This window comes from Triticum aestivum, chromosome 3B (genome assembly GCF_018294505.1).
Source record: "Triticum aestivum cultivar Chinese Spring chromosome 3B, IWGSC CS RefSeq v2.1, whole genome shotgun sequence".
Taxonomy (NCBI): Eukaryota; Viridiplantae; Streptophyta; class Magnoliopsida; order Poales; family Poaceae; genus Triticum; species Triticum aestivum.
The window spans coordinates 800,056,132-800,072,903 of record NC_057801.1 but is presented as its reverse complement, the minus strand read 5'-3'; the positions used below and the strand labels follow the sequence as shown (position 1 = coordinate 800,072,903).

General features: G+C 42.4%; 1 protein-coding gene across 1 annotated transcript; it reads left to right on the top strand.

Annotated features, from left to right (window-relative positions):
* The first annotated feature begins 4,165 nt into the window (after nt 1-4,165).
* Nucleotides 4,166-16,519, top strand: LOC123067946 (wall-associated receptor kinase 3). The gene is made up of 6 exons (XM_044490513.1): nt 4,166-4,549; nt 11,156-12,254; nt 13,415-13,555; nt 13,890-14,780; nt 14,901-14,924; nt 15,008-16,519. The coding sequence occupies exons 1-6, from the start codon at nt 4,166-4,168 to the stop codon at nt 16,210-16,212; spliced, it is 3,744 nt and encodes a 1,247-aa protein (XP_044346448.1). The 3' UTR covers nt 16,213-16,519.
* Nucleotides 16,520-16,772: the final 253 nt, after the last annotated feature.

Here is a 16,772-nt window from a genome sequence, read left to right as displayed (position 1 = left end):
TAGACTCCGCGTGCTCGTCCCGATAAATGATGCAATTGTTCATGCACACATGGTATTTCACGTGCGGTAAATCCAGAGGACACACGATTTTCTTCGCCTCCTCCAAACTGGTCGGGCACTTGTTCCCCTTGGGAAGACGTTCGTGCTAGAATGACATGTTCTCGTCGAAGCATGCGTCGGTAATTTTGTGTTTTACCTTCATCTCCAGAGCCATGAGCGTTACTTTCAGGCGGGTATCCTCGGGCCTGCATCCTTCATACAACGGAGTAACCGCGTCTAACTCAAGTTGATCCATCTTGGCTTTCTCTCGGGCGGCAGCTCTTGCGTTATCCGTCTGCTTGAGAAGCAGCTCTTGAATATGAGGGTCCTGCACCCAGCCCATCGATGGTCCAACATCGTCTGCTCCGCCGGCATCATCATCATGTCCTGCATCTTCTACATGATGACTGTGTACAACATCACCGTCGTGATCATCTCCTGGGGATTCTTCGTCTTCTCGCCCCCCCGAGCCGCGGTGGTTGTCTTGCTGCCCTTCCTCATTTCTTGCCCGGCCCCCATGGACGACTTCGTAGTCATCTTCATCACCTTGCCACCGATAGCCATCCATGAAACCACGCAAGAGCAGGTGGTCCCGCACCTGCCCGGAATCCGGGTCCGCAATAAGGCTATTCAGCTTGCATCTTCGACACGGACATCTTATCTCCGTCTCGTTCTTTTGAAGCATCTCGGCCTTCGCGGACCTCAAAAACCTATTCACGATGCCTTCGGTCATCGTGCAGACCATGGTCGCCTGCGGGGTAGAGCAAAACGATATTTTAGAACCAAGAAAAAATTTGGCATGACTTTCCCTAAAAATAGGACCAAAAAGAATGCTTAATGCTAAAATTCTCGCCGAAACGGAAATGAATCAACATTCCGGCAAAATATTGGCAACTATCGCATTTCAAATACCGGTACACCTCCAAACACAAACACATATGCAACATCACAAACATATGCAACACCACGAACATACATAGATCTAGCTAGGCCATAAAAAGTGCATGTGCACATTGTTGTAGGGAGAACAACATAAATATAGCTTCCCCCCTTACTTACCTAGCAAAACAAGGTAACTTAACCACTTAATTTGAATGAATCTATGGTGGAAATGAGGTGAAAAAGAGGAGGCACCCGAGACAAGGAGGAGGCGGTGGAGAGAATGAAGTGGGGAGAAAGTGAGTGTGGGAGGAGAGGCTGTCCAAAATATCTTGTTGCTGCCCACTTACTAATGGCGCACCAGCAACAAATGCGCCATTAGTAATCCAGGTTACTAATAGCGCACCCCCTGGCGGTGCGCCATTAGAACTTTTGCAAAAAAAGGAATAAAAGCAATAATAAAAAAAATAACATTAGTGGCGCACCTTCTGGATGGTGCGCCATTACTAGTTACAACTAGTAATGGCGCACCACCAGGGGATGCGCCATTAGTATGTTTGGACAGGCGCACTAGTTCAAAAAAAAAATTTGGTACTAATGGCGCACCGTGGTCAGGGTGCGTCATTAGTAGTTTCAACACTAATGGCGCATCAGAAGGTGGTGCGCCATTAGTATATACTAATGGCGCACCACTTGTCTGGTGCGCCATTAGTGTCATTTCCATCTATAGCCCTTTTCCTAGTAGTGTACGTCCCAGTTATCAATATGCAAGAAAAATGTTCTGCAAATACATTTTTCAATAAATGGGAAAAAACAATTTCAAGTGACAAATGAAGAGTAGGTTTTCAAATTTTGAAGACTCATAACATCAGGCACAATCATTAAACTTAGTTATACGCGCTCATAGGTTCATCAACACTTCACAGTAAGTAAAAAAGAGAATTACTTGCTGACAAAAGAACAGAAATTAAATAGATTTCAAGCGCAATGTGAAATATGTACTTATGCTACCACCAATTTGAATTCTAGAAACAAGTCAGAATATTTAAAAGTTAGAACTAATAAAATATTACCATTAAAGTACAAATAACCGTGTGAAAGGGAAAAGAAAGATGATTAGAGAACTACTTACCGTGGATCTCTGTTTACAGAAGTTGCTTCAAAAAGATCAGATTTATCACGACCTAAAGAATTTCCCCTTTCTAGAAGTTACTTCAAGAACAACAACTTCAAGTCAGAAATAACCACGGGAAAGGGGAAACAAAGATTATTAGAAAAGTACTTACTGTAGATCTTCTGTTTCCAAAAGTTGCCTCATGAAGAGCAGGTTTTATCACAACAAAGCAATTTCCTCTCTCTAGAAGGTACTTCAAGAAGAGCAGGTTTTCTCAAGAGGAATCAAGATAATTTCCATATGTTCCCTTGGAAGCAGGACAAGGAAAGAGTAAGTGAGAAGATCAAGGTACAGAATGAGAATAAGAGTCAAGAAATTCTTTGTAAGTTTCTGTTCTCTCTCTGAAATAGAAGAAGGAAGAAGGTACTTAACCAGCCGTCCAATAAAGATAATCAAAGATGCAAGAACACAGAAAACATAGTCTGGTATTGTATTAGAACATAGACGAAAAGTGGAACCAGATTTCACTATTTTGTAAAGCACCATAAACTCAACTAGGGATAATATACATTCGACGAGAAGAAACATGCAAGAATGGAACTGGAATGCAGCAACTGAAACAGGGGAGCTTTCAGGGCAAAAGGAGGCAAGTCAGGATATGGGAATGAGCCATGGAACTAGAGGGATGCAATGAAGAGATCTACCTTTTGCAGACAAGAGTGATGCAATGTGCAAGAGAGGGTGTGAGATATGTTGCAACGGAGAGATTAGTCAACAGTCGATCTGCAAAACAAGGGGAGGAAAGGGTCAAAAAATGGACTATAGCCAACAACTCTAGTGGTTGGAACATTCAATGATTGACCGATAATTTATAGCGGGTTAATTTATGCATACGGTAAAATAAAGAACTCGGACGGCTAATAGCGAGCAAATCATATTCATCCAGTGTAATGATTTTTGGCCTATCCAATCTGAAATATACGGTCAAAGGTGAAAGTCACATCTTGCAAATCTCAAGAACCACATACTGGCCGGTACAGTGAGCTGCTACTCGTATTATTTAATCGTGCAAGCACCCATGATCCCAGTTTCATTATTCACATGCACTGAACCAAAGATTAGCATCATAGTTATCCTCTAGATGTCCAGGCTGTTTGCAATATTTAACACAAGTTGACTGTATCTAAATCAGTACATGCTTGCAGCATCAATCTTCAGCCTTAGTTAACATTTCTGAAGGCGAACAACCATAGGGAGAATAGCAAATGATTTAATGAGAATAGTATAGCATCAGCTGCATCCAAGAGGTGGAAAAGAACAACTTCACCTGCAGGCGAACAAGTCCAAGGAGAAACCGCCCGATCGACGGTAGGCTCGTAAATTCTGGCCTGATTTGCAGCTGAAACTGCTGGATTCTCTCAACTGCCGTTGGTCTACTGTCCGCAAACCGTGTAAAACAAGGCTCGCGAATTCAGCAAAACACTCTGAATGCGGATGAGTAAATTCGTCGAACAATCGGCGTGCAGACACCGCCCGCAGTGGAGCAGCACGGCGGCAGGTCACCGTTGGCTTAATGGCTTCGCGCCGGTCCAGGACTTCAGGCTGCCCCGCCCGTTTTTTCTTTGTAAAAGGAATGCCGACCGGCCAGATGTCCGCGTCTGCGTTCGGAGGAACCGTCGGTGTGCGGATGCCGCTGTTGGGGGTGGAAGATGAATGCTCCTCCCACCAACGGTGCCTCTGCGCTGAGTGGCGCCCTCTCTCCCACCCCACCCGTTGGCATCCTCTCTTCTGCCCTGCTCGTGGCCATGGCATGGAGCTGGGGCTGCCGGCTGCGGCGAGCTTGGCTGTGCAGACGACAGCGGCGACACAGCGAGTTAAAATAGTTCCATTCGTTGAGTGCCATTGTTTTTACAATTCTGATTTTTTTCCATGCGAAAGAATATTATATTGTAGTAAATGATCATCGGCTCTATGGACTGCTCTGTTTGGGGCGATGATACGTGGTTGACCCACGATGCCTCGTCGATAGGGAGTGAGGAATCTGTTGACCCTATGTACTCGGAGGCTACGCTCTGGTCGCCACTCTCTAGAAGCTCCTCCTCGTCTTCTGTAATGCACTCCCTTATACGTCCGATGCCGAGTCCAGAGGAGCCGCTTGGTTTCAACGCGGCAAACGTTCTAGTTGAGCTTGTGGTTGAGGTGTGCAATGTTGTTCCGAAGGTGGCGCAAACAAAAGCAGCACCATTATCTCTGAAGGATTTTCTCGGTAAGGTTACTTCTTCGCTCCCACAACCACTGCTTGGGACCCCAATGCCTTCACATGAAGAGAAGAATGACGAGCGGCGGAGCGGGCGTCTGAATAAGAAGAACAAGGCGTGCAACATCCCGACATCCAAGCGCGCAGAGTATAGGATGTTGGAGGCTTTTGGTGAGCTACCGGAGGTCAGCAAAGCAGAGGGTCAAGAGCAAAAGATGCAAGCATACATGGACATGTACAAAACACCACTCTCACCGCAAGTGATTGAGGATCGCGGGGAAGTCAAAGTTGGACCTCTCAGGTTGTTTCCCACAAGATAATGTTAGCACATGATTCTTTGAGGCTGAGATTGAAGCGTCATGCGATATGGGCGGCTTCTCTTTGGCGAGTGGCGGTCAATTTGGTTGCGCTTGAGCCTCGCCTAACTGCTTTGGGCATAGGCGTTCTGGTGTCTGGCTCCGACGATGTCCCTTGATGTTGCTCTTGTCTTGTCCCTATCGCCAAGTTCTAGTGCCTCTTTTTCTCATTTTCTTTTTTCTTTATTTTGTGGGTTTTCATTCGGTTTCCCTAATTAGCCTAGAATGTTAGGTTTTCGGGTCTGGTTTTCTTTACAATCCGGACTAACTCTCTTCTTCTTAATGAAATGCAGGAATCCCCCTGCCCCTCTCGAGGTGTTCTCAAAAAAATAAAATACAACCACCTTCTATCCTTGCTATATTCTCCTGTTGAAGCTTCCCCGTTTTATGTTCTGTCTTCAATCAATCTTAGTAATTCACTTTTCACTATGAGACGTGTCTTTTCTATAAGGAGACAAATTTTCATCTATGGGTGTATGTTTTTACAAAAAGATATCTTTTCACCAACATATGTGTCTTTCGTAAAGTGATATAATCTCATGAAGGATGTTTGTTTCAAACAAACCATATGACTATTCATAGACCCCCATTGCCAGAATTTAATAGACTTGATTTAATATTTGATATAATCGGATGACTGTTCTTTTTAGGGTGACTAGTAAGTGTGCACGTGCAACGCACGTATCTTAGAGTTATGAAATAGAGAGAAAATTGAATCGCAGGAAGAGGAGCATTGGCATAAGTGTCGAGGGAGGCGGATTGATTATTGCAGCAGCCATGCCTGCAGGTTTCCTTGGTATTTCCCAGCTAGTTTTAGTGACTCATTTGATTATGTTGGACTATTGTAGAAAAGATTATTGGGAACTTTTTTTATGTACAATCAGTAATCATTAATTGGAAAACATGTCTCGTGCTGGAAGGAAGAGGCAAAAGAAAATTTTGAGGTAAGACCTGAAGCTTCCTCGAACTGAAAGTTGGTTATGCAAGAAGTCAAAGTTAGGATCTAGCATGTCAGTTATGCACTCTGAAGAATATAATTCTTTGAACTTGTCTATCAAGTCAAGAATACATTATCCAACTATTGACATACTTTATAAAATCAGTCATTACACTATCTATAATAAATATAGCGAAAGCAAGCACATATAAGCACAATGTCTAAAAATGTCAATCTGTGTACAAGTCAATTTTACACTAAAAGTAGAAATAGATGTTATGCACTGTATATGATAGAATCTACCAACAGAGCTTCAAGGCACGGACCGGCAATATATATTTGTGAACCGAACATGACATAAACTGGCAATATAACTTCACACCACAATTTGGATATAAATATGATGGTACATGACATTAACATTAAAAGTGATGTTAAAGAAATTTCAAGCCATCTGACAAAAATAGAATATCACATTAACCTTAGGCAACAGTCTACAGTGTTTGCCACTCTAATTTAAGGGAACTAAACATGTTTTTGACATGATAGTGTCTGATTGGTCCTGTGATCCGAACAAACACGGAAACGAGTGATTTAGTTTCCGCCTTCGTCTCTGGCTACATGCGAACATGGGCCAGGCCTTTTTCTTTTTTCCTTCTATGTAGGCGGTACACAAGGCTGGGTTTCAAAAAAAAATTATGATGGCGTAGATCATGGTAATTATTGCTAATTGATATTTTCCTTCTATGCACGCAGTACACGAGGCTGGGTTTCTAAAAAAATATGATGGCGTAGATCCTGGTAATTATTGCTAATTGGTATGATTAAAATAGGCCCAGGTTGGAGCGAGATCATGGTAATTATTGTATAATTATGATGGCGTAGATCATGGTAATTATTGTTAATTGATAATGGTAAATGATGTGATACAACATTGAGGCAATCCGGTCCATTGAGAGATGGCGGATATATCGGTAATTGCCTTTGGCTCGGCTGAGATGTAATGTTTCTGCCACAACTCGATTGTTTAATAGTAGTGGAGATGTGTGGCCATAAAGAGTTATATTTCTTGTAGACACATTCAGTTTGTAGGAAAACTAGCACAACCACTTCTTAGAAATATTGTTCATATTCTGTGTTTTTGAAAGAAACTGCACATATGGCCCAAGCTCGTGCAAATAAGGCAAATCTATTTTTTAAGTTGGTAACTGTCGGAATACCCCTCCGTTCCTAAATGTAAGTCTTTTCAGACATATCAAATGGATTACAACATACGGATGTATGTAGACATATTTTAGAATATAGATTCACTCATTTTGCTCCGCATGTAGTCACTTGTTGAAATCCCTAAGAAGACTTATATTTGGGAACGGAGGGAGTACAATTTATGGCACGCAGGGGCGAGGGCATGCATGCATATAGTCCGTGTGATTGCACCAAGATTGCGCAAAGTGGTTTTGTGGTTAGAGCTTAATTACTGCATGCATGCAGGTTTTGTCAAGGGTGCATGCCCCCACACACTCCACCTCTCATGCTTTTCCTTTTGACTTGTAAAATTGAATCTATTGTATCTTTTGAACTGAAAGTCTAAATTATGTTTCGTTTACATATCTGTGTTCCTTGAATCTCATATTCAAGAAGCAATACACTTGTAGCATAGAAACATAAACTCAATATGAACATGGAAGTATAATAATATATTTATTATTGACCTAGGACATATTTCCAACAGTTCTGCACTAGTGAGACATAAGTTATGGAGAACACTACGGTGTGTTTGGTTTCTGTCATCAAGTAGAATGTCATGAGTCAGTTATGTTCCCAGAGCCTATTTACGTGTTTGGTTTGTAAAAGGAATTGGAAGGTCCAAAAGCAACCAATTCGAGGAAATGACATATTACATATTTATGTTGAAGTGGACGATACCACGGATTTGAGCAGACCACATGGAACGAGCTCTCATTCCCATCACACGCACCTTCCGGAACCCTATCCTCTCACATTCCTCCATCTCTTAGCACCACCACCCTCTCTTCTCTCTCCCTCTCTCAATCTGCCACCTCTCCCATTTCCGGCACTGGCTTTCCCTCACCTCATCATCTTCTCTTCTCTAGCACGGAGGCCGGAGAACAACGAGCCATCAGAGGTGCAGCTACAACGATTGATTCGGCGGCTATCGACAAAGGCAGAGGTATGTATCCTACTCCTCTCTTTGTATACATGTTGGTGTTCGGATTGAAGGGCGGATTTTATCTTGTACAATGTTCTTTTTTGATTCCTTCCAGATATGTTGTCCGATTGTGTTCATTAGGGCATCTACAATGGTAGACGCTTATCTGAGCACTTAAACAGAAAAAATAATGAGGAAAAGATTTAAAATCCTGAAGCGCTATCTCGTTCAACGCTGACGCTAACCATCAGCGTGGAAGACGGGATAAAAACAACGCCTGTGCCTCATCTCCTGCGAAAAAAAAGGAAGCACTCGCTGCCTTATTTAGCGTCGCTGTGGCACCCGACGCCAGGAATCGACAAGGTAACCGCTGATCGAACATGAAATTTTTCCTAGCGCCCTCCCCTAGCGCCTAGCGTTGGAGATGCCCTTATGAATTATCTATTTTCTTTGATGTAATCAAACTGGTGTTGCCCAATTTTTATTTTCAATATATCTTGTTGTGTACTACCTAGATCCATGATAAGTAGTCATTAGTGTCTTCTTAATTGCTATCAATGCTAATGATAAATATGTCAGTTTCTTCAACTTCAACATTGAATTGCATAAACATGTTGTCTAAAGTGGAGAAATATCCAACCCCGTGAAATGTCCAATCATTTAGTGGTCCTTGGATGATTTACAAACACTTACTATTTATTTATACCAAACATTTATATTTTATTTGTAATTGAATTTTATCTTTTCTACGCATGATCTTAAATTTTAGTTTCCTATTATATTTGGCAGCTACGTAATGATACAAATAAATACCAAGATACATATTCTTGTTATATAATTATAACATATGTTATGGTAAATACAACTTCACTAAATTTGAAGCATATATTACAATTAGTTTGACATAGTTCTTTTTTTATTCAAGACTTTGCCTCTCTTTAATTTAACCAAAATATTCTAGATGAGCGACAAAGGGAAAATAAACATATCAGAAGTCTTAAGAATAAGAATTTGATAGTTAGATGAATTGCAAATATATGATTGGTGTTTGTGTCTATTAGTCATAGTTTCAAATAGCAGAGATAGCATCCGCTATTGCGTCTGCAATAGCGCTAGCGCAATACCGTCCGATATTGCTCAAATTAAATATCATTACTTTTTGTTAAGGATCTAGAAATATAACCAATAATCTAGTGCTTTTACAAATCCGCTACATGGACATAGCGCCCACAATATCGCCCGCTATCCGCAATCCGCTACACGCACCCTATTCCGCTACCAGCCCGCTATCCGCTATTTAAAATCATGCTATTAGTTCTTAAATATCATCTCTCAAAGTTATAAAGTTGACCAAGATTTTTAGAATGCATGCTTTTCTATTTTTGTGCAAGTACATTAAATGGAAAATTATCTTTACACTTCATTCATTATTCTAGAAAATATATACCGGTGGTTTTTCCTAAATTGTTGCACTTGTGTACGGGTTTTTTCATGGCAAAATATGTCTTCCATGTTCTTGGATTGAACATCAACTAGTATGACATGCATACTATGCACTTGGTCTTGAGTTATCATCATTCGGCTCAACGCACATGAAATGTGTATACATTCTTTCTTGGTTTGTTATGCATGTATGGAAATTCTCACTTTGTATTTGGTGAAATATTATCACTCATAAAAGGTATGCGTGGAAATTTGTGCATCACTTTTTTTCCTTGGTTTGATACATAGTCTGCATAATAATGCGCAATTCAACCCCCAAAAATAGTAGTGACTTGCACACCTCAACTTAACTCACCCAAAATCAACCCAACTCATCAAGATTTATGCATTTATTTTTATTGGAAAAAATATACAACAATTTTGGATAACATTGATACATACAAATTAGGACCCACTACTTAGTGGCCCTAGTTGAGCGTCCATATTATGCTATCCTACAATCAACATGTGTTTGTGACCAAGGCAGTCAACATCTTTTGCATCCATGTGTCAATGAATAATCTTTTGATATAGATCTGTTTTGCCAGCTCGCGAGAATTACAGACGTGATCCAAGTTTTCAGGCTCATGTGTCAATTGTGGTGCTAATCTAGAAGGCATACTTTGTTTGGTCTATGTCAAGTTCATAGGTCTGTATTGTTGTATCTTATGTCCAAGAACGTCACAAACATGTCATTGTGTATGTTTAAATGGTGGCGACAAAGAATTAATTTGTTACATGTGCTAGGGGTACGGTGGAGTGATGATTTTTACTCCCGAGCTCCGTGAAGCCCTTATTTTGAAATTTAAAAGGAAGTATATAAGTCCCAAAAAATAAAAAAGATTCTAGCTTATACATAATAAATTTTTTAATGCACTACACTGCACAAAAAAAAAGGAAAAATGTGGCGATGTGAAATAGCAAACACTAGTAGCACTAATCACAATTATAGATCTTCTTCACACTTCACTCTTCTGCATAGTTCACATATAGAACCATTTTTCACATCACTAGGTGTATCCCCACATCTACACATACAATTATTTTTGTATTTTTTTGTGTACAAGGATTTTTATTGTTTTAAAATAAGACGTGTAGCTCTTTGGAGCTGTGGAGACACATTTATTTAAGTTGCAGAGGTTTTTCTTAAGTCTAAGTTGCCTTTCGTGTCATTTTATGAAATGTAAACTATTTTAGGCCAAATTTTCTGATCTAAAGAAATCATAATATTTTTTTGCATAAGAAAATACAGTGTGTAAGAACCACAAAATTGAATTGCATCTGAATTCGTAGCATACATCGGTCCCACAATGTACAGCCTATAATTTATTTTTCAAAGAAACATAGCAAATTTGATCAAGTTTATAGAGAAAATTATCGCTGTCAACAAATACCAAACATATACTTACAGTATGAAAGTATGTTTCATGATGTATCTAATGATATACATTAGGTATTTTAGATGTGGATATTTTTTCCTACGAATTTGATCAAAATTTGCTAAGCTTGACTTTTAATGCGTAGGTTGTGTGCATCCCCCATGTTAAAGTAAACTTGTGACGACATGAGCTCCTAATGCATGTTTAGGTTGTGCATTGGGTCAATTTTAGAATAAATAAAAGAGGGCTAGACAGGAATATATGGAAAAAAAATAGCTCGTTTCCTTGGCATCGAAGGAATCAGAAGCTTCATCCGTGGTTATCTTCTAATTTGTTCGTACTGATTTGCTTTGGCGAAAGTTAAACCAAAAAAGGCCTGCATATGCGCGTGTTAGGTGACAAAGTGAACGCAGTTCATTAATAATGCGAGAATACATGCACCATGCATTCATGAAGTTGTTTTTACTATTAGTTCAACTTTACCAGCTAGCTGAGATGCTCAACTGAAGTTCTTAACGGTAGGTGAGATGTGAACGCTGCAGGATGGCTTCCCTGCCGGAATATTGAGCAACCTTATAACTAGAGATGGATCAGTGACAAGTTGGCCGCTGTGGCAGACGCACAGTGGCCAGAACGGAACCTCGCTTGCTGCTGTATATAGAATTATAGATTCAATGGCGCGACGGAGAACCACCGTGTCATTCACGACGCCGGTAGTAGTGCTCGTTGTGTTGTACATGCTGATCGGTGTCCCTGCGGCGCCGGTGATCGGGATGCCGGGCTGCGAGACCAGGTGCGGCAACATGAGCGTGCCGTACCCGTTCGGACTCGGCGCGGACAGCCGGTGCTACATGCCGGGGTTCAACCTAACCTGCGACCACGGACGGCTCCTCCTCGGCAACCTGCGGGTCATCGAATCCATCGACCCCAATTTCTACATGCTGACCGTCGTCCACACCGGCGACGTTCGAACCGACGGCGCGGGGCGCGGCATTTTTGGTGACGGAGGCGTCCTCGGCGACGACGGGCCGTACGCGCTGTCCTCCGCCGGGAACCAGCTCGTCCTCCTGGGCTGCAACGTGCGGGCGACGCTGAGGAGCGGCAACGTCACCATGAGCAGCTGCTCCTCCTTGTGCACCAATGGCTTCGACGCGCATACGGAGATGCTGTCCAGGCTGGACACCAGCATGCTCTGCTCCGGCATCGGGTGCTGCCAGGCGCGCGTCGTCGTTGACCACGAGGAGCTCGTCCCCGTCACCTCCTACGACGTGCAGCTCGAGTACTTCGGGAGCAACCGCAGCCGCGACGGCGAGCGGTGGCCGCCCCGAGTGTTCGTCGCCAGGGACGAGTGGTTCTCGCCGTGGAGCGTCTCGCAGCAGCTGTCGTCGGACCTGCAGGCCGCTGCGTCAATGGAAGTTCCTGTTTTTCTCAGCTGGGAGGTCATCGTTAGGGGTGCCCACAACCATGGGGATGACGACGCAGACGCTGGTTCCTTGCCGGCCTGGGAGTGTCCTAGGGACGCGGCCCGCATGGTCTGCAAGAGCAACCACACTGGGTGCACAAAACGTGAAAGAGGCGGCTACACGTGCTACTGCAAAACGGGCTACGAGGGCAACCCCTACATCACCAACGGATGCCAAGGTTAGAACCACCGTTTTCCCAGACAATTTTACTAGATGTAAGTCGTCTGAATCTAAAATTTGGGTCAGTCGATTCGGTTGAGAAGGATGGAGCAGGTTTTTTGAGCATGTGCACCCGGGCCATTTCTATTTAGCCACTCATTTTCTGCATCGCGATTCATGCAAGTATTTTTCTCTTTCTTGTTTCTCGCATATAAAACATGTCTTGAACTTCAAACTTTGCAGCACAACAAAGCTTTCTAACTAAAATGTGGGATAAAACTTTCAGATGTTTTCATCCAACATAAATATACAAAATGAGATTTGTTTGATTAAAAAAACTCTTTTTTAGTATTTATGTTGGACCAACAAATATGAAAGTTTTATCTTACATTCTAGGTAGAAAGCTTTGTTGTGCTGCAAAGTTTGAAGTTCAAGACATGTTTTATACGAGAGAAACAAAAAAGAGAAATTTACATGTAGTAAGTTAGTTGTGTAGAACATATCTCAAAGCAACATTGAGCAGCCAGGATAGCGAGACCCGGGTGCATATGCTCAAAAAAATCTGCATTCGTTTGGTCTCGTCAATCTTGGAGTGTAGGGGGGGGGGGGGGGGGGGTGCAAGGGAAGAAGAAGTCTCCTTGTCTATCTTGGGGTGCATGGGGTGCTGGGGAAGAAGAAGCCTCCTTATCTATCTTAGGGTGTGGGGATGGAGGTTCGCTACAAAAGTCGGGTAAATCGCCTGCTTTAGAGGGATGGCCGGGGGTGGCGGCAAGCCTGACAGTGGTGGAGAGGTCGACGGGATGGCGGGGCGGCGAGGCGAAACGGTCACTGGAGCACTGCCGGCCGCGGACAGAGGAGGCAGGCGGTTCAACTTGGGCTGGAGGGATTTCTTCATGAGGGATGCAGAAGAAGGAGTTCCAACCTTTTTATTCGTCCAATGGCTAAGAGCAAATTTACTGACCCAAGAAACAAATTCAGTCGACTTGGCCCTAGCCATTCCCTTTCCCCCAAACAGTTTTTTTCTCATCCATTTGATTGATATTTTCGATGGTTCAAATTGATTGGATTTATGTTTAGACAATGTATTCAGAATAATATTACCATAGTTAACTCCGTGGTTGATTTCAGAATTTAACCTGCTTAATGCATGCCGGCTTACTAGATTATATGTGTATGCAGACATTGACGAGTGTGAGAATTCAAAAAAGAATGGGTGCTTCGGCAAATGTACCAATACAGATGGGTCATTTCAGTGTGAGTGTCCACATGAAACCCGTGGGAACGCCTACTCGCCGGGTGGCTGCTTCAGTGTTCTCACACGTGAGCAACATTTCCACTACTTGATTTGGGGAGAACGTCATTTTCTTTCTTTTGCACTTCTCCTTTCGAGCAGCTAAAGTATATTGATATTTTTCTAGGAATAAAGTTCATATTGATATTGATGTTCATGGTTAATCAATCTTAGAAACATGGCCGGACTATCTATTAAATTAGCTATGTAATTTTGCACATTGTCATCTCCAAAGTTGCATCACTGGAAAGCAAAAAAACTAAAGTTGCCTACAACGTTTATATGCTCTTTAGAATTATGTTTGTGCTGAGATTGATCAATTAAATGAATAATGATTATCGAGGTTTTTGTGTCCACTTGCAGGTGAATGTAGCAGGTCGTGCGGCAATGTGAGTGTGCCATACCCATTCGGCATTGGGCCAGCCGAGTGCTACATGCCAGGGTTTAACCTCACATGCGACACAAGCCAACACCCCCCGTGGCTGATGCTTGGCAGCCTGCGAGTCATTGACATATCCCTTCATAACAACACCATGCATGTAATCAACAGCGACATGGTCCTTGACATCTATAGTGGCATAGGAAAACAAACCTCCACATTTGAGAGCACGGGCCATGGAGACAATGTGCCTTACTCGTTGTTGACAAGGAACGAGCTCATCCTCATGGGGTGCGGTGTGCAGGCGGTGCTGTCCGGGGCGGGCAACCCAGCAATCTTGAGTGGTTGCTCTTCTTTTTGCTCCCCAAACATCGAGAATCGCACCTACACCATCACCTCAATGGTGCCACCTGCAGCAGGAGGTGGTAGCAATGATGACGATCAATACTGCTATGGCATGGGCTGCTGCCAGGCACGCATCTCTATGTCTAACGATGGAATGCCCCATGAATTATGGATTGATTGGATGGACCCCAATACTGCAACAGATGAGACATCATCACACTCCTACGCATTCATTGCACAAGAAGGGTGGTTCAACAAGCATCGGGTATCAGCTCAGCTACTGCGCTCGTCGTCGACAAAATATTTTGTGCCAAGCTTGGAGGTCCCCATGGTTCTAGATTGGGAGGTCTTGCAGTTGCAACCCATTGGCTCACGGGCGGTAGCTAATGTGAGCTCACCACATCAATATCTCAAGTGTCCTGACATGTGCAGGAGCAAGAACAGCCTCTGCAAACAAGGGATCAGAGGATATTCATGTCACTGTAGTGAGGATTACCATGGCAACGCGTACGTTATTGACGGATGCAAAGGTTAGAACACATTCTCCTATTTCATGGCTAAGTAGTCTTTGTTATACTATTATACATGTAATTAAGCAGTTGATTTAATTCCTACTTGCTTTCCCTTTCCTTTTTTCTTGTCTCCAACAGGACGTAGGCAAACATACTTTAAAGGTGAGTGCACTACAACAACATTTCTCCTAAATACGTGGTACATGTAGGAGAAAATGAGTAACTATATTGTGTATATTTTTTAGGTATGAGCATCGTAATAGGAGCTGCTATTGGGGCCGGACTCGTACTTCTAGTTCTTGCCGGATTTTTCGTTACCAAGAAATTAAAACATCATAGGGCTGAATTGTTGAAACTAAAGTTCTTCCAACTAAACCGTGGACAATTGTTGCAGCAATTGGTATCCCAAAGTGCTGGTATTGCAGAAAGAATGATCATACCCTTGGAAGAGCTAGAGAAGGCGACACACAATTTTGATAAAGATCTTGTGATTGGTGGCGGAGGGCATGGTATTGTTTATAAAGGGATTTTATCAAACCAACACATTGTAGCCATCAAGAAACCCAAGAAGGTGTTTCAGAAGGAGATCAATGATTTTATAAATGAGGTGGCAATACTATCGCAAATCAACCATCGAAATGTAGTCAAACTCTACGGTTGTTGCCTTGAAACTGAAGTCCCAATGTTGGTCTATGAGTTCATATCCAATGGAACCCTTTCTGAGCATCTTCATGTCAAAGGACCAAGATCATTGCCATGGACTGATAGGTTGCGGATAGCCATTGAAACAGCCAAATCTCTTGCCTATCTTCACTCAACTGCTTCAATACCTATCATACATAGAGATGTCAAGTCTGCTAACATACTTTTGGATGATACTTTGACAGCAAAGGTTGCAGACTTTGGATCTTCAAGGTACATTCCTATGGAGAAATCCGGGGTAATGACCGGGGCTCAAGGTACAAAGGGATATTGGGACCCTATGTACTTCTACACCGGGCGGCTAACTGAGAAAAGTGATGTATACAGTTTTGGGGTCGTCCTCGTGGAACTGCTAACTCGGAAGAAACCATTTTTATATTCTTCCTCTGACGGCAAGGGTCTTGTTTTACATTTTGTTACGTTGTTTGAAGAAGGCAATTTGAATCAGATATTGGACCCACACGCTATAGAGGAAGGTGGCAAGGAAGTCAACAAAGTGGCTATTATTGCGGTAGCATGCATAAAACTAAGAGGAGAGGATCGTCCAACCATGAGGCAAGTTGAGTTGACACTGGAAAGCCTCCGTGCATCCGAGGATTACACCTTAGATAATGTGGTGGATAAGAAAGTTGAGAATAAACATGTCATGATAGATATTACATTTACTGAAGACAAAAGAAGCAACAACTCAACCAGGCCATACAGTATGGAAGAAGAGTTCATGTTATCCGCAAGATATCCTCGGTAGTTTTGCTTACATGCACTACTTGGAAACTCAAGCTCAATAGGATTGGTACTTGGCAATTGTTTGAGATGGTTTGACAAAAAACAGTAACGTGACATGGCAACTTGGAATATTTTAACTTAAAGTGATTGGCGATGTTCCTGTTCACGTGACTCGGTTGCATTTCTTTCACCTAGTAACATAAAGTGGGACTCTAGTTAGTAGCTCAAGTGGCACTGCTATGTTTTCTGGGCAATTATTGATAGATCAATGACTTTTGTAAAGTTGGGGCGTTGCACATTTAACACCTACTCCCTTCGTTCCAAAATAGATGGCCCAACTTTGTACTAAAGTTAGTACAAAGTTGAGCCATCTATTTTGGAACGGAGGGAGTACCAGTTACCCCTCTCGGGGTACTTGGCTTTGTTGTATTATGCAATATGATGTTGCTAGACGTATCATGCTAGTTGATGAGTCCAAAAGAAATTTAAAGCATGTCTTGAGTTTTGATATTTTAATTATTCATAATTATTTTTAGTTTCTTTGATATGCAACATTGTCCACTCTCATATTGAGATATAGTA

What these genes read in the sequence shown, in the direction of transcription:
- LOC123067946 (XM_044490513.1), top strand. Translation starts at nt 4,166, where the DNA reads ATGCCGAGTCCAGAGGAGCCGCTTGGTTTCAACGCGGCAAACGTTCTA. An exon ending in CATCACCAACGGATGCCAAG is followed by an intron (nt 12,255 to 13,414) that starts GTTAGAACCACC and finishes ATGTGTATGCAG; the next exon opens with ACATTGACGAGTGTGAGAAT. An exon ending in CTGCTTCAGTGTTCTCACAC is followed by an intron (nt 13,556 to 13,889) that starts GTGAGCAACATT and finishes GTCCACTTGCAG; the next exon opens with GTGAATGTAGCAGGTCGTGC.